General features: G+C 35.8%; 1 protein-coding gene across 1 annotated transcript in view; it reads right to left on the bottom strand.

Annotated features, from left to right (window-relative positions):
• Nucleotides 1-23,051, bottom strand: part of LRRC7 (leucine rich repeat containing 7) — a 392,875-nt gene that overhangs the window by 106,204 nt on the left and 263,620 nt on the right. Inside the window, exons 9-12 of the mRNA XM_046645726.1 lie at nt 19,234-19,378; nt 13,293-13,365; nt 2,106-2,235; nt 987-1,102 (exon numbers count right to left, since the gene is read on the bottom strand). Coding sequence (XP_046501682.1) covers nt 987-1,102; nt 2,106-2,235; nt 13,293-13,365; nt 19,234-19,378 — 464 coding nt within the window. The remainder of the gene's footprint in view (nt 1-986; nt 1,103-2,105; nt 2,236-13,292; nt 13,366-19,233; nt 19,379-23,051) is intronic.

The following is a 23,051-nucleotide window of genomic DNA, read 5'->3' as shown; positions in this document are numbered from 1 at the left end:
TAGACTATATTTTGTCTGACTGAAACTTAGTGAAAACAAAAAGTTCGTGTATTCTATTCTGAAATCACTTTATATGCTTAGTAGTTATCTTTAGTCAATATTCATTTTTATGCTTTCCTATTTGAGGACAATTGTGGAAACAAAGATGGATCACAGTTTTAGATTTTTTTTAACCCATCCACCGATGTAACACTTTTGTCACAAGAAAAGGACTAATCTTTCTTTTTTCATCCTGCTCTGAACATGACTAAATGACCATTTGGTTGTACTTACCATAATTCATAAACCTTACAACGTTTGAGCATTAGCTTATTAGCAATATTCTTACCAGCATTCTGATGGTGTTGACAATATACACATTGCCCAGCTAATTTACTGGAGACATAAATGGATACATGAAAACACATATGTGCTCATATGTATATACCTAAGCACATATTTTTACTAATAAATTCTGTAGCTTTTTATTACAGTTATTTTTCCATGCCTTCATAATATTATGCTTTGTGCATATAGGAGATATATATGGTATATAATACCATATGTTGGTATATAAATTTGGGTATATAAATTTTACATAATTTTAATATACAATGTATTATTTTAATATAATCAAATAATAAAATTTAGAAATATCAGTTTAAAAATAATCTAGCTTCTGCTGTTTTCTAACTATAGTCATGTATCACATGACGTTTCAGTCAATGCAGGACCGCATATATGACAGTGGTCCCACAAGATTGGTACTATATAGCCTATGTGTGTCGTAGGCTGTACCATCTAGGTGTGTGTAAGTAGACTCTATGATGTTCACACAATGGCAAAAGTGCCTAACAACACATTTCTCAGACTGTATCCTCATCAGTAAGTGATACATAATTGTATTCCATATATTTCATCATAAAGTTTCCAAAATTATTAACAAGAAACAATAATTTGCATTTAGTAAATAAGCAATATGTGATTGTGAAATGTTGCAGAAATACCTGTTGTCACTCAAATTTAAGACTCTTAATTTCTGCATCTGTCCAATCTCTTCAGGAAGAAATTCCAGTTTATTGGAGCGTAGCGACATAACTGTTACATTCTTACAGCTTCCAATCTATGGGTAACAAAAGAAAATAAGTAAAGCACAGTGTAAACTATTTTTATGTATTAATTTTATAATCTATAAAGCAATTTAATTAATTTACATATTTCCTTATCACTTTTCTCCTAATATGCATTTTTTATATATAATCTCACTCTAAAATATGTGTATATATTATACATATTCCTTTAGATACTAAGGCAATGTATATCTCATGTTCTTTTACATATTAGGGAGGAAGAATTTTCTTTATAACTTTATTTTCAGGATACTTATTAACTTTATTGTTTACATAAATCACATTGTTTTTGTCCACCTAAGTGAGTACCAACACATCTATGTTTATAATGGAGGATCTTACGTACTCAGAAAATGAAGTCTTATTGACATTTCCTTTGCAAAGTTAGTTTTACTTCATGTTACAATGGTATTTGTCATTTTTATCCATAACTTTTGGCTCTAAAATAGTGATACATTGATTACTGTTTCTTCTTTATAGAGGTGTTTAGTAGCAAATGTTAAATTAAAATATACTCCATACTTTTTTCTTGATATTAATAAATAAAAATCCTATTTAGAGATAAACACTAACAGAACCTTCTGGTGAATCCTGAAGTTAAAGTTATGTTATTAGGCAACACAACACTTTACAAAACTTATTTACATTAAAAATATTTCACTTCAGAAATGGAAATGTAATTATTCAAAAATGTTATTTTTAACTCTTCTTAAAATCAAAATATATGAATTATTTAAAATTCTATTTCTTAGCATTAATGTACAATATTTTATGACTTTCCTTTGCAAGTAATATTTAAGTCAAATGCATTTTGCGAGTCAAATATAAGAAGTTATCACTTCTCATTTACAAGAGAATGACTAACAAATATATATGTAGATAATTCCTATATATATTCACAGCCCAACTCATGAATCTACACTGCCACTGCACCTGTTAAGATTTAATCCCAAAACAGATTCATTAAAAGTTAATAGAAACAAGTTTATTCCTCACTTCTCTGGGTAATTCTGGAAGGAAATTCTCATCGACTGCTAATGTTCGAAGACTATGAAGGTAGCCAATAGTAGAAGGTAGCGACTCCAGTTCATTACAGCTACAGTCAAACTCTTCTAATAAAGATAAACTGAAAAGTTAAATACATTAGTTAGACATTTTAAAAGGTCAAGATGGCAAAAAAAAAAGCTTTGAAAAGGCCACATATCCAAATTCACCAAAGTTATTCGTCTATATTATATAAATTAATTATCAATTCAGCCAAATGGTTCAATATCATTTAAGAAATAGTTCAATTTGGTAAAATAAATATGCTTTATGTTTTCCCTTTCTAAATTCACCTGTCATTTAGCTGAACCATTAAAAACGACAGGAGGTTTTGTTTATTTTTATAGAACTTAGTGTCATTTACAGCCAGCTGTTCATGATGTACATCCTTGGAATGAGTGCACGTAACTGGCATTGGGGAGGTAGGAGCGTGTGGAGGGCAGGTCCAAGAAAGGGAGGATGAAGGGGCAAAACATTAACAACAAAAACACTGATTAAACACTAGATATTTTACTAAGCATTTTGGAGATAAAAATAACTAATCTTTTCCCTATAACAACTCTATAAGATATCTATTATTTTTAAACCCACTTTACAGATAAGGAAATTGAGGCTTAAAGAAGCTAAGTAACTTCCCCAAGGCCACACAAATGAGGAGAGCTGGGACTACATGCAGACAATGCGGCTCCACTGTGTTATCTTGCCTCCTGCATTTGCTCCGAGAATTTCATGAAATACTGTAAATAAAGAACTTAGCACAGTACTTGCCATAAGATACACGCTCAGGAAATATTTTCTCTTTTTATTAGTGGACCCTGATAAATTCATTTCTAAATCCTCTGAGGCCCCTACATGCAGGCATGGTCACCTTGTTGGGTACCAGGTGTGCATGACTATGTGATTGTGTGTGCATGTTGGTGGGGGTAGAGATCAACGTATATGGGAAACCCAGATTTATTTCTTTCTTAAAAAGAAGTGAGTTTAAAAAGAGCTTATTTATTTCTTAAAAAAAGTCTAGCACAGTGGCTTACACATATAATGCCTGTAATAAATGTGGTAGAATCGAATAAAAAAGGTTTCTATCAATGATTTAGGGTCTCATGCACTCAGCAAGAGGTCACAAAAGTACCAGGAACTTTTTAAAATACAAATTTCAGATGTATGTTCAGAGGTAGAAGTCAAAGAATTAAACAATTAAAAATGTAATTAAAGTTTCTCATTTTTTCTTTCTTTTACAGAAACGTGTTTTGAGGTTAGTCCTGAGTCACAGTAAAGCAGTCCTTAGTTTGCACAGTTCTGACATGCACAAATTTCAGTTAACATGGTTTCATTAAATAACATTAGTTCCCCAAGAACATGGTTCAAACTTCAATTACCTCCATACGTTAACTGTGAGCAACAGCAAAAAGTATACGCTTTGTTGCTAACTCTTTAGTCTACAAAGCCCAATGTCAATAACAGATGTGCATCCTAATCAGTGATTAGTCTCATTACTTCTTTCAAAGTCTGTTAGTGACAGTCACTGCACATCCGTTATTCAGTTCACACACAGACAGTAAATCATGTAGTTGTGTTGCCTTCTTGTCAATCAGCTGTAGAGAGATACTATAGGTACAATAATTTAAAATTTAATATTAATAATTTAATAAATTTGCAAAGCACTACTATTGTTGGATAATGCTGTTGGTCACCCTAATTCTCTTGGGGTTTTAAATGAAAATGTGAAAATGTGCTTTTTATCACCAAGAACCACTCCATTAATCCAGCTAATGGACCAGGGAGTTATTTCAACTTTGAAAGCCTATTGTCTTACACAGACTTTTGACTCGGCTATCATGTGGTTTCTTTAGCTGAGTTTTGGAAGAAATGACATAAAGCACACAATTGACAATATTCAAGCATCATGGCAGGAAGTAACAGCAAGTAATACGTGTGCAGTATAGCAGAAACTTTTAGCACACTGTGCAAATAACTTTGCAGGATTTGAATCAAACATAAATGGAGGTACAGAAGAAATAGCTGACTGTGAGAATGTTGCCTGCCACTATTCGAGAGACGGGATATGCTGCCAGGGGAACTTAGTGATGGCAAACTTGCTGACATAAATGAGGAAAGTGGTTGCGATAAAAAGGATGAAGATATCCCAGAGGATGTGATGTAGGCAATAAACTTCACATTGAAGGAACTGTCAGAAATGTTTCATAACGTTGAAAACACAAAGGATAAAAGTTTGGAAGTTGATCCACGCTTTTAAAAATGAGTCTGACAATTCAACGATGCACAGAAAAGATGTTTACCCTGAATTATAACTTACACAATGAATGAAAAGAAGGCAAGCATTGTTCAAACTAATCTTGATAAGTTTTTTACCAAAAAAAACCCCACTTTAATTCTTGATGTTCCTAAAATTTACAATGACCGCATACTAAGTAAATTTGTTTTACCATTATTCCATTTCCCTACATATTTATAACTAGTAATAATAGTGTTTTTAAAGACCTTTTGTCAGAACAATCACAATTTTCCCCATTGATTATGAAGACTGTGTTGCATGGTTTTAGCTTGCATGGTTGTTTTCACATTCCCCCCACTACTGTATAAAGTGAGAACTTCCTACACTAAAAAGACAACGTTTTTACTGCACCATGGGTTATACTGAATTAATAACTTATAGCCTAAGAGTATTTTACGTCTCTGAGTAACAGAGAAAAGCTATTAGGTGCAAAACATACATTCCTTAATGATCTCTGAAATCCACAAGATTCAAGCTGATAATCTAAGAGTCCAGCTGACTTTATTAGAAATCACCTAAGGTATTTTAATGCAGGACCCTATATGAAAACAGTGATGTCACATTTACTCAGATTATCACTGGCATTCAAAAGCAAATCAAAAGAAGTGAAATAATCAGAAAGAGAAAGACAAATACAAAGAGTGAGTATGATCTCACTTATATGTGGAATCTAAAAAACAAAAACGAAAAATACTGAGCTCATAGATATAGAGAGCAGATTGTGGTTGCCAGAGGTGGGGGGTGGGGATTGGGCAAAACGGGTGAAAGGGGTCAAAAGGTAGAAACTTTCAGTTATAAAATAAATAAGTCATGGGAATGTAACGCATAACATGGTAGCAATAGTTGGTTAAAAATACTATATTGCGTATTTGAAAGTTGCTGAGAGAGTAAATCTTAAAAGTTCTTATCACAAGAAAAAAGCAATTTTTGTAGCTATGTATGGTGACAGATCTTAATGAGACTTATTCTGGTGATCATTTTGCAATATATACAAATATCGAATCATTATGTTGTACACCTGAAAGTAATATAATGGTATATGTCAATTATACCTCAATTAAAAAATACATTCATTATACTTTATGCAAAAAAAGAGATAAAAAGTTACCTTTTTAAAAAAAGTTTTATCTATAGTCTATAATTGTGCTCATTAAAAGTAATAACATTCTGCAAAGGAAATGTAAAGTGCTTTAAAGCCCTGCTTCCCAAACTTTGGGGTGCACAGCAATCACCAGGAGAATTTACTAAAAGGCTGACTCGGAGTCAGTGGTGTGGGGTGGGGTCCAGATGCTGTGTCTGTAACAAGCTCCCAGGTGACAGAGATGCTGCTGGTCCTGGGGTTGCACATGGAGCTGCAAGGCTTTAAATAGAGCCCTTGCAGATATTTCAAGGGTAACATTTAAACACACACACATATACACAATAGATATGTCAATAACAGCTAAAATCGATACAAATATTACAAGAGTTGTGTTCAGTCAGGCTTTTGTTCACGTCAGTGACACTATCGGAGGTAGAAATGCTTGAAATTGAACATCAACAATAATATTGACAATTTTCTAGAAATATTCTCTACATTTTTCTCTGCTTTAGTTTGGTCTCCACAAATTAGTCTTGGTTGGGAAGATATTACTGTGTCATTAACCCTCAATTACCTGGCTAATAAGGAGGAGAGACTGAGTATTACATAGATAATCTATAATTTCACTTTAACATTGTTTATGACCATTAGAAACCACTAGATACCATTAAATTACTATTAACATAGATGCTAATAAACATAAAAATAAATGGCTTTGGGCTTCATTTTCTTAGGTCACTTTTAATTCTTAACAGAAGTGATGTAATTCAGTGAAAAATATTCAGACAGGCTTGAGTTTCAATTCTAGTGTGGCCACTTAATTGCTGAGTGACCTTTATCTAACTACTAATCCTTGTTTTCTCATCTGTAAAATTGGTTGATAAAGTCTAATACATAGAGTTTCAATGAAAATTAAATGTATGCTAAGCCCCTGGCATGGATTTGGCATTCCATTAAAATGACCTGTTACGAGGCATTGAGTACCCTGAAAAACCCAAATTTTGAACAATCTGTTTCTGAAACGTGTAAAAGTTATCCTGTAACATTCCCTTTTACGATGAGTTGTTTTATGTAAATAAAACCTTCTAGTAGATAAGTGTAAAATTACCAGCAAGTGACCAGTAAGACATGGGAACTAGACAAATTTCAGGTGACTACGAAGAATAGTGATTGTACAAGCAGAGATTTAGTAGAAAGGGATATAATAACCAAAGAGAGAGAGAGAAAACTTGGAAAAGGCAAGCTGTTTATATAGCTGCTCCCTGAAAGTGCCAGTATAGCCCAGGGATTGAGAAACTAAATTGCAGCAGCCAGTGGGGATTGGAGTCTGGACTCCTGCAATTACTAGTGGCAATATTCTCATCAAATTTCTTAGTTACTCTGTCCCTCAGTTTCATCACTGGGCATAAGGGGGTGACAACAGTACTTACCCATGTGTTATAAAGACTAAATATCGTAGAGGAGTTAATACACGAAAAACATTTGGAGTGGGCACATAGTGAATGCTAAGCAACTTTTACCAATATCCATCAATTTCGTTTAATTTAGGCTAGGAACAAGTTTTAGATGCCATTCTTAATTTTCTCATTAACATTAGGTAAGTTGCTTGTACTGCTTCTAAATACTGGCAAGAAATTAACAAAATTTAGACTAATTCTTTTCTATAGTGCTTACTAAGTGAACTTCACCCAGTTTGGTACTAAATCCTACAGTCTAAGCCAAATTCAGTCAAACTGTGGTAGAAATAGCATCTGTTAGGCATAGTCAACTATTTAGAGACTTTACCTGTGGAACACCTATGTTGACTGATTTTGAGCAGAATTCCATCATTGTAGAAACAATATATTTTTCATTTCACCTGATTTTCCTCTTTCTAAAGTAATTATTAACTTTTGCCTTCCTTTGGATTTTTCGGGAAGTTAACTAAATTGATTGGAAAAGGAATCTGTAATTATTTTTTAATTATAGGAGAAAAATATCACCCAAATGCAGAATACTGTTTAAAAGTATTTTTTAGTGAACAGATCTGTAACCTATGAGTAGAAAATAGCTTCAGTGCAAAAGATCACTAAAAAAAGATTCTATATGCTTCAAGTTAGGATACCAATACTGAAAGATTTCTTAACCAACCAAAATATAGAAACATTTCACATATGCTGGTGTAAGCACTGCAATTATAATTTGGTCACAAGCCGTAAATGGTCACAACCCAAAAATGCTGGGGCAGGGAGTGGAGGAGGAAATAGACAGTAGAGGAGAATGGCTCTTAAATAGATATTGTTGCTGGTTTTGTGCTTTAACCAAAATCTTATACAATCATCAATGAAATTCCATTTAATCATTTCTCTGTACTTTTCTCAATAACTTTTTGTGTGTGTGTGTGAGGATACTTCTATCACTTTGGGAAATACATTAACGTTTTTTCCTTTTGTGTTTTAAATTTCTCTCTCTAGGTCCTTTGACTTTATAACCAAACGACAATATTCTAAACAATTTCTTCTTAAGGACTTTGACAAAAAGCACGGAAACAATTTCCAACACTGCTTTTCCTAACAGTAGCTTTTATAAGTTAAAATATGTATGAGATGGACTCAATGTTTTTGTCTCCTCCAAATTCATATGTTGCAGATCTAACTCCCAATGTGATAGCTTTTGGAGATGGGCCTTTGGGAGGTAATTAGGGCGAGATGAATTCATGAGGATGGGGTCCTCACGAGGGGATTAGCACCTTTACAAGAAGAGATGCCAGAGAGTCAATTTCTCTCTCTCTCTCTTTCTCTGTCCCACTCCCTCCCTGTGCACACACCACGAAAAAGTGATGTGAGCACATAGCCGCCTATAAGGCAAGAGAAGAGATCTCAGAATAAAACCCACCTTGCTAGCACTTGATGTTGGACTCCCAACCTCCAGAACTGTGAGAAATAAATTTCTGTCATTTAAGTCACCTAGTCTATGCTGTTTTGTTACTGCAACCTGAGCAGACTAAGATAATGTATTATTATCTTATTTGCAAATAAGTCTAAAACATTTTCCTTTTTAAGAACTGGATGCTTCATTCATGTTATATTACTAATCCTCACACAGATAAACATAAGCAATGATCAATAAATAAATCTTTTTGCTATTACTATTAATGACTATTACAATTTATTGAAGGCTCCCTAAGACTAAATCTCACAACCACCTCTGGGAGGTACTATCATTTCTATTTTACAGATGAGAAAACTGCAGTGCCGAGATGTGGAGTGACATACCCAGAGTCAATTAATTAATGAGAGCAGAAGCCAGGATTGAAATCTAAGTCTAGTCCCAAGCTGGCAAACACGCCCCCTGTGCCATACTGCTGAGGTACAAAGAAAGAGATGAAGCATGCTCAAGACGACCCCAGCCCTCAAGGAGCCCATACTCTAGTTAGGAAGACATGGCAAAATAACTGAAAAATTAAATGGTGATAGAAACAGACTGATAGAATAAATGGAAATATGTCACAAGTTAGAGTGTTCTCTACCTCCCATACAGAGTTCCCAAAATTTATTTGTCCATGAAACTTATCTTTATGTCATACCTATTAAAATCTCAAGTCACTGTTTCAAAGAATATAATTTAGGAAATCTGGTCTAGTTCATGGGTTCACTAGAGCTTTTAATTCAGAGGAGGAAGCTGCTGTGGTGTGGGTGGGCAGAAGCGAGAAGAATTAAGTCATAAAAACAAGTAAACATATTTCTTGAATCCAAATCCCAGAAATTCAAAGGACCTAAGACAATATTTTTGTTTACTTTTTTAAAAAAAACATTCATTGAATGTGTGAGCGATTTCCATTTATTGACACATTTAATCCTCACAACATTCTCTTGAGGTAGACATTATTATGATTTCCAGTTTACGGCGGAGAACAGAAGCCTCTGTGTTACCCAACGGCACGTCAGAGAGCCAGGTTTTAAACCCACAAAGTGCTGGTTCCAGAGCCAAAGCAACCGAGCACTTTCCTCTTGAAGGCAGCTTCATTTTAAACGAGTCTCTTAGGCAAGTCTGATGTGGGCAGGATGGAATAGTGTGTGAGAAGCTAGCTGATAACTATAAAAGTAAGCTGAGTCTAGATGGCAGTTCTCAAACTTTAGTGTGCATCTCAGTCCCCTGAAGGGCTTGTTAGCACATAGATTGCTGGCCCAACGCCCGGAGTTTCTGATTCAGTAGATCTGGGGTTGTCTCTGAGAATTTGTATTTCTAACAAGTTCCCAGTTGAAGCTGATGCTGCTGATCAGGGGACCACATGTTGAGAATCACCAGTCTAGACTAGACTATGGGAGAACTTGAGTATGACGTGAAGTAACTTGGGTTTTATACAGTGAAGGGTTTGTGTGCATGTACTGTTTTTATTTTTTGGACTAGAATAACATTACATGATACAAAATTCAAAAAGTACAGAGGGTATATGATAAAAGCAAGGGTCCCTATATACTCTATTACCCAGCCCCAAATTCTTTTCCCAAAGCCATGCACAGCTGCAGGTTCGGGTGTCCTTCCAGGCTTAGGGAACAGAGGGAAGCACTGTGTTTAGCACTCAGGTAACTAGAACAAAGTTCACTTATTTTCTTGCAATTATAGCAGTCTAGTAAGTAGACTATGAAAATTTGCCATTTGTAGACTAAACATTTGGATCAGAGAATTAGAGAATTTTAGATGTAGGTGGAACTTATAAATGAGGAAACGAAGCCACGGAGAGGTTAAGCAACTTGTCCAAGTTCACACAGTAAGCGGTGTAGCCAGGGTCACACCCATGTTGTCTGACTCCAAAGTCAGTGCTCCTTGCACTGTCCCTCAGGAGTCTGAGATCCATACAGAAGAAAGGATTTACCCAGCTTTGCATAGCTACTTAGATTTTCTGATTCCCAGCCCAGTGGTCTTTTTGACCATACTCTGTGAAGGAAGGACTTTTTAAAATACCCATTCAGATTTTCAGTTTCTTGCTCTTGTCCAAGACAAAGCCAAGAGAGAGAAGGCTCAGCATGCAGTTTCTCTTCTTATGGGAGATCCTTTGACTCTAGAGCAATGGGACCCATTAAATTACCAAATATTACAAAATGTGTGACTCAACTATCACATATATTAAGAGGCATCATATATAGTTCAATTAACAGCTTAGCTTTGAAATCTGGAAACCTCTCTCAGCCTCAGTTTCTGTATCCATTGATGGGGAGATCATAATACACATCTAGTAGTGTTAGTGGGCCTGTAACTACATGAGAAGGCATGTAAGGCAGCAAACATGGTGTCTGTCACAACGTGAGCACACACAAGAAAGTTTTTCACTATTTTCATGACGCATTCAATTTTTAGAGCAGCTGGAACTCCCAGGCACAGACTAAGAGTCAATAACAAAAATAATCAATTTTACAAGTCATGGAATCTATTTCGACTACGAAAAATGTTAAAAAGTAAATTCTTCCAGCAAATTTTTAATAGTTGAACTATTAACAATTACCAAAGACAAGTCTAATCCTGAAACGTTCTATGTGCAGAATGAGAATGTTTTTGGTCACTGCAACTGGTCTTAACATTTCTAGGATTATGGTGCCCAGAAGATTAGGTAGAATGTTTCATAAAAAAATAGACTATTCCAGCCTTTTCAAAAGACTTTCTGCATGGGACCTGGGGTGCCATTTAACAGGAACATAATCAAATTTCATCTCTAGTCCGTGCACTAAACTTTTGATCTATCAATTCTGAATTTCTTAAGGAAAACAAAGCCATTATTATTATATGATTATTATTATTTTAGTTTTTTAGGTTGCTTATTAAGGTCTACTATTAAATGTATACCAAATTTTAGAAATATAGTCCTTTTTGCCATACATGCAAATACAAAACATGTGTATGCGGGTGCTACCTTGTGGTGAGAACAAAAGGTAGACAATAGCTGTCTTAACTTTACCATCCAAACCACGGTGTGACAGAACAGAAATCTTCAAACTTTTTTGTCTTAGGATCCCTTTACACTCTTAAAATCCCTGGTAATCTTAAAGAACTTTTGTTTCTATGATTTATAGTCCTATTGGTATATTATAAATTAAAACAGGGATTTTGAAAATAGTTATTTGTTCTTTGTTCTTAACAATAAAAAACCCATGACGTGTGAATAACATTTTTATGCGAAGTAACTATATTTCCAAAAGAAAAACATTTAGTGAGAAAAGTGACATTGTTTTAATTTTGGAAATCTCTTCAACGTTTGGCTTAATAGAAGGTAACTGGATTCTCATATCTGCTTACGTATTCAATCTGTCACAACAGATTGTGTGTATATTATTTTCCTGAATTATGTCAGAAAAACCCAACCTCACACAGGTACGGTTAGAAAATGGAGTAGTATTTTAATAGCTTTTTGGATAGTTGTGATTATTCTTTGATACTATACTAAAACTCAACAAGTGGTAGTTTATTAGGGGATAATTGCAGTGTGGAATCTGAAATTATATCAATGAACTTTTCTTACTCTTCGTACCAATACATTAAAATCAGCTGGTGTATTTTGCACCTTCAATGGGTCTTTTACTCATGTCTGATTTTGTAACTCATATATTGGTTATTTGGAAAATGTGGCTTCACTGAGTTAAACAGATTTTCCAAATATTGACACATTTCACAATGTAGTATCAACAAATCACTTTCATTAATTTCACTCAAGTCTTATCAGAAAAGGCTTTAAGTATTGGGAAGCTGTCAAGTTCATGGTGGCAGAAACAAATTTTCCAAAATTCTAACTTTTGCTCGATAGCTCAAATTTCATCGCTGGCAACAAATACTGTCAGTTCGTTTCCTTGAAGTGTCAAGCTCACTTCGTTCATTTTTGACAAGATGTCTGCCAAATGCCCACATATGAATAACCATGGTTTGTCAGTCAGTCTTCCTCTTCTTCTTCTTTTTTAATAGACATTATTTTTAGAGCTGTTTTAGGTTCACAGCAACATTGAGCAGAAGGTACAGAGATTTCCCATGCTTCCTCCCCATTTCCACCCTCAGTATACACAAATCTGTTAAATTATGGATTTATATTATTCTTCACACTGAGATGTGGAGCAAGAAACCTATAAAATGGGCTTTCACAGTTTTAGAATGAAGATACCTTACTGATCTCTCATTTTACATAAGTTGTAAACAAAAGCATTTCAGTGAAACACTGATAATTATATATATTTCCTAAAGAACTATAAAATTAGAAATAAGTTGCTTTCCAATAAATGGAATATGTTTTGTCCTTAAAAAATAATGATGATCTTTCATCTTGAAGCTTTTAAAAATGCAAGCTAAAACAGACGCTTATCTCTTTAGCTTCTAAAAGTACATTAAACTTCTACAAATACCAAATATTACTAATAGTATAATGGCAAAATATACATACTGCAGAGCCTTATAAAAATTGATTTGATTTTGTAAGACATATTTTATGCAGTTAAAAACACCAAATTAACTATATCTGGAAAATTACAGGCAATTGAAGGTCTGGGTAATCACTTTGCTTATGAAAGAGTCACAGTTAAGTATTTCTCATGATATTATATAGTTGGGTGTCAATGCAGTGTTCAGATATAAAACTAAATTAAGATATATACAAATATATAACCAAATAAAATATGGTCTAAAATAAGTTTACACATGAACAAGATTATTAACATCTCTAGTAGAAAATGTTTTGAAGGGGAAAACTCAAGTTATCCCTCTGTTTCTGGCTTTAGAGAGGCTGACTGGTATGAAATTTGGCACTTACTTTCCGATTGTATTGGGTAGTATTGTCAGTTGATTGTCATCTACTTTTAGAGTAGTTAGCTTTTTCAACAGTCCTAAAACAGAGAAGAAGGTTTATCAATACATAAGAACAGATCTCTGATGGGAAATACAATATGAAAGAAATAAAAGGAATCGCTGTGATGAATGTTTGTCAGCTAATTGGCTGTATTCTGCTTATATAAACCTACAAACTGATATTTGTGTGTAGTCTAGTTTTGACCTTCCATTTGCAAAACATTTACTTACATCAATGGGAGTTCGAGTACACCAACGCAAACAAGTAAACAAAACATAGGGCTCCATAGAAACTTGAGTTGACAGTAACACCACATTTCCCTTTTCTATTATGCAGCAAATGGACCAGATGAAATTTTTCAAGCCAGCTGTGATTTAATATTTAATTAACTCCTAAGCTCTAATAACTAAAATTCCTGTTGTGATACAAATTGAAAACAAATCCAAATTAAGCCTAATAATCAACGAATGAGTACTGAGGTATTGCAATGCAGTGGTTATAATTATGGACTTGGAAAATTACAACATATGACCTCATACTCTTTTTGTTACCATAAATCCTTGACTTGGATCAGCAGTAAGCACAAAAACTTGCAGTTTTTAATACACCAAGTAGAATTGGCCAAGAATTGACGTTCCAACTATTTATCTTTCACTGTCTGATTTATGCCCTCATACCCTTCCTGCTTGCTCTCCTCTCGGGGTTTTAATGAGAATTAGCCACAGAGTAATTGAAGAACAGCTTCTACCCAGCCATAACATAACCTATAATATCAATATGGCTTAAATAGCCAAAATCCAAGGACAAAGCATTAACAATTGGCTAACTTTTGCTTTATGTTGGAAATATGCCTTATATGCTACAAACTGCTTGTTTTGCAGAACGCTTGTTCTGATGGACAGAGTAGGTTCTGTGGTCAAATGCACTGGGGAAACGCTAAGTTAAACGGATTTCTTTAACGAAGTTTTTCAAGTCGGTTTTAATATACTAATGTAGCAATGTGACTCTCCAAAGTTACCGTGGAATCCACATGCACACACAGAGCATCTTGTCCAGGTAGTGTTTCGCGGACATCCTTTGAGATGCACTGCTGTACATCATGCCCATTCACTTCAAGTATTCTGAGGATTCTTTAAAGGCATAGAGTAAGTCACCAAAAATCTGAAATAAAGTTGTCGTTGCCCTTTAAGTTTCAGTATGCCCACTTACCTATTCTGCAGAAGCACTCAGAATCTCTACTTTAGTGGAGAGAAATGTTATGACTATCAGACTGTCGTGAGAAAATATCTACAATATTGGAAGCTTAATACATCAGCTTGTGCCTCTAGGACACAATGCTGAAAACAGCAGCACCTGGGAAAGAGGACAATTCACACTGAGGTCATTTGTCTCTGAAGTTGAACACCCACTGCCATATTCATCTATGTTCAAAGGGTGACTGAATCACTTTAGCTTCTCCAGTGTGTATATGTTAAAATGTCAGCCTTGGAAACACAAAAGAACTCCTGAGCCTGCTCATCAATTGTGAGAAGAATACAGGGGACTATGAATTACGGCTAAATTTTGTGTGACCTGGTAGCCACGATCAAACCACTGCCCCCGCCCACCAAAGGAGCTGGAGGAGGCTGGCAGTCTCCATCTCTCTTGATTGAGTCATAGAAGTTTTGGGCTGGGTTACAGATGGCTGAGCAGATGCCATGAAGCCAGGCTGCAAAGCACTCTTTAAGAGAATCATAGTCTCTGGGTGTGAAGCTGTGGTGAGAAAATCTTCAGGCAGGTTAGGGACTAAGGCCAAAAGGCTGACGAAACAGATTTTTTTGAAGAATGGAATAGTGATTCTCACAATTGACAGAAACTTCTATAGCTTTAAAGGCTGAAGCAAGTTGGCCTCACTGCTTAGTTCTGAGTTCCACATCTATGGATTTGAAGGGACCTCACTCATCTGTGTTGTGGCTACTTTGTCACTCACGTACTCCATCCAAGGGGATACTCTTTGGACAGATTCTGAAGCTTCTGTGGAATCTCATTGTCCTTGGAGTGGAAATAGGCCATTAGCCTCACCTCCATTGTTCTGACTTCCTCTGGCAGACAATTCCTTTCTTACGTTTCTATGTCATATCTGCTGGGACACTCTTCTATCTTATAGGAACCAAAGGTATTTTATCCTCTTCTGTCTCTCCACTTGTGCCCTTCCTGAATTCCACACCTCTTTATCCTATACACCCAACTAAGAAGTACAGGAGAGAAAGAAAAAGGAGGCCTTTTACTATGATTTTAGCTACTTATGTATAAATATATAACAAGCAGCAATGTATTAAACATTAATATAATGTTATCAAAAATAGCCAATATTTACATGGCATTTATGCACATGTAATAGAATTTTAAAAGCCAAAATAGTTATGCACTCATCAAATCTAGGATCATAATAATTGTTACATTATTATAATAGCTAACACTGAGCACTTACTCCATGCCAGGTACTGTTTTAAGCAATTTTACATATAATAATTCTTTTATTGCTCAAAATAATCTCATGATTCAAGTACTGTTACTATCCTACCTAATGGATGATGAAATTGAGGCAGAGAGGGAGTAAATAGCTTGTCTAAGGTCACACAGCTAGTAAGGTAGAAACAGAATTTGAACTCAGGCAACTCAACTATAAAACCTGTGTCCTTAACCACTAAGTGAATAACATAAATTATTTTGGAAAGTAAAAACAATTCTATTGTCCATTACTGAGTTTCTGTGCTATGCGAAGCAGAGATTTCATTGAAGAGACTGTTAATCCTCCATATAGAAGAGGAGAAGAGCCCCCTTCATCTTCCCTGGAGCCAGCACAATCAGAGGACGCAGCACCCAGGGCTTGTTGTTGACTCTGTCACTTCATTCAAATCCCTCATAGTTGCAGAACTAAAATAGTGTGAAGAAAGTAAAGATTTTGTTTTATTTCCCATTTCCCTTTATTAATACTATGAAATTTCTCATTTTTTACTCTTTTAAATGTTGGTAGTCCAATAGATAATCTATGATCAAATAAAGAAGACAAGATGCAATCTCCCATCCAATCAGCATCAATGAATTATCTTAGGGTCTTAGAAAAGAGCCTTAGTCCCCTCTCCCAGATATTTCTCTTGACCAAGAAGGGAATTCTCAGAGGAAAGTCAGCCATGCTACATGTATCATCATGGACTCTAGAGACTGCAGATGTATAAATACAATTTTCCCTGAAAGGTAAGTAGGGCTCAAAGATAGTTCAAGGAGTAAACTACTATAACAAAGTTAGTTTCTTAATTTGAGAACCATTCGGATTCTAAATGAAGGTGTTAAATCTATAATACCACCTGCCTGTCACAGGCTGTTTTAAGCCAGCCAAATATCTAATCTGACGTTTTCTATCACCTTTACAGGCTGCCCTCCCCAGGCCAGAAGGCTAATTTCCTAGTCTGCCTTCTGAAAGGAAGATATTTTAAACAAAGAATTATATCATCTTTTATTTCACTATGTGACATTTTCATTTCCAGGATTTATAATTGGTTCTTTTTCATAACCACCTGTTCTTGGTCATATCACCTGTTTTGTTTTATAACTTCTTACTGTTTTTAGGAATGTTATTCTTCCTTTGATCTGTTTGAGGATCCACACATACTTAAAATCATCTTGACACTGCTTGATAACTTCGGTTTCCCTTGGGGTAAATTTTCCTATTTGTTTGAGTTTTTGGTTGTCAAAACAACATTAGTTTTCCTTTAAGAATGTGTTTGCATGCTTATTTGTGAGGGTGAGCTTTCCTCATTACCTATGCTAACCCCTCCCTGTCGGGCAGTTTTATGGGGACCTCCACCTGACTCCCGAGTCTCTGGAGTTCAGAAGCAGGTCTTATATCAGAAACACGGTAGTCTCACCATGTCTCACCCATGTGGATATTGCAGATCCAGTCCAAACCAGCTTAAGACTTGCCATGGTTTTCAGCAGTGAACCTGTTATCTGTTCTCTCCACATATTAGTTGTAGGTTTTTTTCAGTCTTTCTTCACAGAAAAGGGGTTCCTGCCTCAATCTCCTGTAAGTTTGGGTTCCCCTGTTACATGTAAGGTGTTATTTTTTTCTTTCCACTGCAGGAACTGAACTTATGACTGCCACTGCTATTTGTGGTCTGGAGTCCATCAGGCTTGGGGTTATTGCTGTATTTCCATTCGATCTCAGGTTCAGGTCAATGTTCATTCTTCTTAAGCATAGATAAATTATTTTATTTACTAAATTTTTAAGCAGCACTTACCATATACCAGGAATAGTTCTTGGTGCTGAGGAGGCAGTAATGAACAAAAATATATTCTTCAAATATAAGTTTTTCTCTATCTCATTATGTCTTTGAAGAGGTATGGAGTGGTGATTGAGTAGGAGTGTAAGGTATGTATCTTGACCAGATGGTTATCTTGACCAAATGACCATTTCTGACCAAAGGACGCTCTTTTTTCTTTTTTGGCTGAGGAAGATTAGCTCTGAGCTAACATCTGTTGCCAATTTTCCTCTTTTTTTCCTTGAGGAAGATTAGCCCTGAGGTGACATCTGTGCCAATCCTCCTCCACTTTATACGTGGGTTCCCACCACAGCATGGCAGCTGAGTGGTGCACCTGGGATCTAAACCTGTGAACCTGGGCTGCTGAAGTGGAGCACACTGAACTTAATCACTAGGAAATGGGGCCAGCCCCCAGGATGCTCTTTCTAACCGTTACACTTCCATACCTTCTACAACATAAAACAGTATTTCCTAAACTTATCTGATCATAAGTTTCATCTAGGATGTTTAACAAACATATAGATCAGAAGGCCTAACTATAAACTTTCTGAATCAGAATTTTCAGAGAAAGAGGCTGGAAATGTAGAAGTGTTTAATAAAGTTCTCAGATAAGTCTTATGCTGGAGAAAGTTGAGGAAATACTGTTATAACATGTGCAATTCTATAAATCAAAAAGTCATAAGATCCAGAAAGAAAGAAAAGCTAGTCTGTTTTGTCAAAACTAGTATTCCCTATTAGCCTGCAAGAATGGTGAAAAGAGAAACAATAAAATGTTGAAGAAAAATTTGGGAAATGGCCATGTCTTTTAGGTCCCCTTCAGTCAGGCTACCTAGGTTGTGACTTAATTTTCAGAAGCACTAATAAGTTCCAGAACATATGACACATCTAATTCAAAGAGTGTTAAAAACCACATCCCAAAGGTAAGCAATTTGATGATTATCCTCCTAGCCGAGTCTTCTCATAAATAATAATAGCAAGATATCTGTCCAAAAAGGTTTACTCATTATTAAACTTAGATTCTTTCATTGTTTTACTCATATAAAAATTTGTAACAAAAACAGATTGAGTGCTCAATATACACTCAAATTACCTCCCCTCATGAATCTTAAAAAGCATATTAAAGACAATGTTTTTTTTTAAAAAAGAGAACTATGAAGATATTTTATATTTATTATACATCTTCACGTTATTCCTAGATTATAGCAATGTTACAACAATATTAAAAGTAGAATATAGCAACACTGAGGACGAAGCTACTGTAATTCTATAGTGATAAAAGGAGACATATATGGCTATCAAATTACTTTAAAGCTAAGATATATACTCCTTACAGTAACATTTTACAACTTAGGAGATCTGGAAAATGTGAAAATATACCAACTGAGGAGGATCATCTTAATAGGAGATGCTTCTTGAATTTGATGAGTTACAATTTCATTTTAAGGTATTTGTAAAACACTATTTTATCTTCTTGAATGATGAACTTGCTAATTTACTAATATCAGGCTGACCATATATTCCCTATGTCTATAGACAAACTATACACCAAAAAAGAAAGTGGTACATTTGCCATAAACATTCATGACAAAACATTATATTCTCACCTATGGAGTCAGGCAACTGCTGCAACATATTGGATGACAGCAAGAGGTCCTCCAGGGCTTCACATCCAGAAATATCCATGTCAACCGTTTCTATTCTGTTTTTTGACATATCCAGGTATATCAACATCTTTAACTTCCCTATATTCTTGATGACATTGCATAAACTCAGGGTTAGTTGAGAAACTTTCACAAGACATTTTAAAGTTGTAAAAACCACAACACTGTAAAATTAATTTTAAAGGCAATGACAACAATAACAAGTGTTGGCAAGAATGTGGAGAAATTATAACCCTCATACATTGCCAGTAAGAATGTAAAATTGTGCAGCCATTTTAAAAAACAGGTTGGCAGTTCCTCAAAATGTTAAACGTAGAGTTGCCACGTGACCCAGCAATCCCCAGATCTATACTCAAGAAGAAAGCACATGTCCACACAAAATACCAATGTTCAAAGCAGCATTATTCACAACAGCCAAAAAGTGGAAATAAACCAAATGTCCATCAGTTGATGAATGGATAAAAAAATATTTATATGATGGAAAATGATGGAATACTATTTGGCAATAAAAATAAATAAAGTACTGATACATGCTACAAAACAGATAAACCTTGAAAACACATGCAGTGAAAGATGCCAGTCACAAAAGACCACATATTGTATGATTCCATTTATATGAAATGTCCAGAATAGGTAAACCTATAGAGACAGAAAGTAGATTAGGATTGCTAGAGGCTGGGGGGCGGGGGCGTGGGAGTGACCACTATTGGCTTCAGGGTGTCTTTTAGGGGTAATGAAAATGTTCTAAAATTAGACCGTGGTGATGGCTGCACAACCATGTGAGTATTCTAACAACCACTGAATTGTCTACTTTAAATGGGTGAATTTTAGGGTGTGAGAATTATATCTCAATATAGCAGCTAAAACACAATAATCTCAAAGTTGTAACCAAATTAATTAAATAAACAATGCATGTTGACATCTTGATTCTTACAATTTCAAATGCATAAGAAGGGTTTTAAATTGTGATTTAGACTTTATCCTACTAGGAAGCTTCAATATTTTGTTCATTCAATCTTTCTTTTTGAGGATCTACTATGGACCAGGACTTACGTTAAATATTGGAGAACAATCATGAATAAGGCAGCTAGGGATGGGGAGAGACTTGTCATGATAAGGACAAAGCCTTTATTCTTAAGGAGCTCACAGTAGTGAAGGAAACTGTCAAGTAAACAAATAATTATAATATCCTGTAATATGTACAATAAAAGAAGCATGCAGGGAATGCCATAGAAGCACAGGGCTGCAAATTGCCTGGAAGATGCTGCTTGTCAAGAAAAAGAGAATCTGTATCTGGAAGAGAGACCAGAACATACATTTACAGAAGTGTGCAAAAGCATGGCGTATTTGAGGAATAGTGGGAAATGCAAAGCAACTGAACAGAGTGATGAAGTCAGGATTATAAGAAACCAGCTGTTAAAAGGCCTTATGTGTTATGTGAGGAGATGTGAACTCTATCTTATAGGCAAGAAAGGCTACTCAAGGTTTTTAAGATGGAGAATGACACGATCAGATTTGTGCTTTGAAATAGTAACTTCAGGGAACTGTGAAGGAAAGATTCATAACCAGACTCAGAGAGACCCATTAGAAGGATCTGGAAGCAGTTTAGCTGAGGTGATGAGAGGGACCTGTATCAAGGCAGCAGAAGTGCAGATGAAGAGGGGATGGGCTCAAAAAAAGTTTAGAAGTGGAATGATGGGATTAGCACCATCACTGAACAATTGGACTGCTGAGGACAGAGAAGGAGTCAAGTCATACCCTGGGCAAGGAGTGAATAGTGATCCCTTAGCTGGGACACAGACTAGAGGAGTTAGAGCAAGATGAAAGTCTTCATTTTCCTTTTCTTTAGGGCATGTTTTGCAAATAAATGTGCCACACATATCCATGTTCAGTGGTTCATCTGTTTGTCTGGTCTACTTGTGTACACTTTACTACATTGTCTCTACTTATTTGACAGAGTATAAATAAACAAACAAATAAATGTATTATACACACACACGAGCACACACTGGCACTGTGCTAAGTACTTTATATATATTATTTGATTTAATACTTTCTATTCTTGCTATTCAAAATGTGTTCTGTAGAGCAGCAGCACTGGTGCCACCTGGGAGCTTGTCAGAAATGTAGAAGCCCAGATCCATTGCAGACCTACTGAATCAGAGCCAGCATTTTAACATTCAGGCTTAGAAATTAAGTAATGTCACATGTTGGGTACCCTGGGAAGCAGAGACAAAGAGAAGTTTATGAGAAAGTGTTCTTAGGATCAACACCAGCGGAAAGAAAGAGGGAGGGGAGGAAGCAGGATTGGGCAGAAGAATCTGGGCTGTGATGAAGTCTTAAGAAAGGTCCTTAGCTGACCCTTGAAGGAGCCCTGAAGTAGAGACTGCCCTGTGGTTGTCCTGAGTAGGGGTGAAGGGCCTTTATACCCCTGCACTCATTGGTCACTGGAAGGAGGTCTCCCAGTAGAGGAGTGTGACCCTGGGTGAGGAGGTTCTCTTCAGTTGAGGTCATTCCTGAAGAGGGTGGAGAGCTGCAAGCAGCATTCCCAGAAGCTGGGGAATAGAGTAAGTTCTTTATTCCAGGAGGATGATGCATGACAGCATCTACTACAAGCAGCATTCCAAGGTTACCCCATTATTAAAGGGTGGAGCTAAAATTCAAACTCACTTTTATCAGATTACAGACTACAAAGCCTACTGATTATACTGGCAGTTCCTGACCTCTAACTCCCTAATCAACCCAGCACATAGCTCGAGCCCTATGCGGGCTCAGCTCCCTATGTGGGCAGAGAGTGTGAGCACAGGCTTGGAGTAGGTGAGTAGTTGCTAGGCTAGGAACTGAGCACTTTGGGTGAGTCAGGCCAGAGGGCTGAATTTCTCCCTATGCTTAGAAATATGTCACTCATAGCCTTCCTCCCCAGGGAACTAGTATGTTACCTTAGCTCATTCTTCTCTTCTGGTGAGTAAGAAAAGAATGATATGTGTGTTTACGTGTTTGTGTGTATTTCTTTTTTTGTTCCTTTATCTTGAGAAAATTTCTTTCCTCTTTGAAGCTTCCTTTATTGCTAGCTCCAGTGCAACTCAATATTTTGGTGTGAAGTTTCTAAATACCTTTTAAGGAAGTAAAATGACACTTTGGTGTTTATTTTTGAGTCTTTCTAAACGCTCACTTTCAAATACCTCATAAAGGCAACAGTAGCTGGAGTGACAAAGGCCTTCGAGACACAACGTCTCCAAGTCCTTGAGGACACTGAATGTTGCTCCATTCAAAATAGAGGGGTCTACAGGTGAGCAGGACAGCAGATGAAAAGAGCAGAAGCCATCACAAGCAAAAGAAGATACTGGAGTTGGTTTAAAAATAAACATGGATTTAACACATTGTTTAGTCATAATTTGGTTGACTGATCTTAGAGTGATGGTCACAAGAGAGAGAGCTATGTAGAGGACTAATTTTGGCGCATTGTTTATTTGCTTCTCTGATTATTAAAAACAGTGAAAAAAATGGTAGTCCAGGCTTCCAAAAGTATTCAAAAAGTATATTAACTTAATGTAGTATGATACATGAACTAATACTAAAATGAACTTGCTTTTTTTCCTGTGTCTTATGATACTAAATATTTAGGATTAATCATTCTGTGAAACTGATAAACCTGGGCTGAAGCCTGTGTTCAAGATTAGCCTTCCAAAGTCATGTGTTTCCAGGTAATTGTATAACAGCTATTTGCCAGCACTGACATTCAGAAAGCCATGCCTGTTTAT

This window comes from Equus quagga, chromosome 18 (genome assembly GCF_021613505.1).
Source record: "Equus quagga isolate Etosha38 chromosome 18, UCLA_HA_Equagga_1.0, whole genome shotgun sequence".
In the NCBI taxonomy this organism is placed as follows: Eukaryota; Metazoa; Chordata; class Mammalia; order Perissodactyla; family Equidae; genus Equus; species Equus quagga.
Note: the sequence above shows the minus strand (reverse complement) of the source record. Positions and strands in the feature narration are given on the sequence as shown.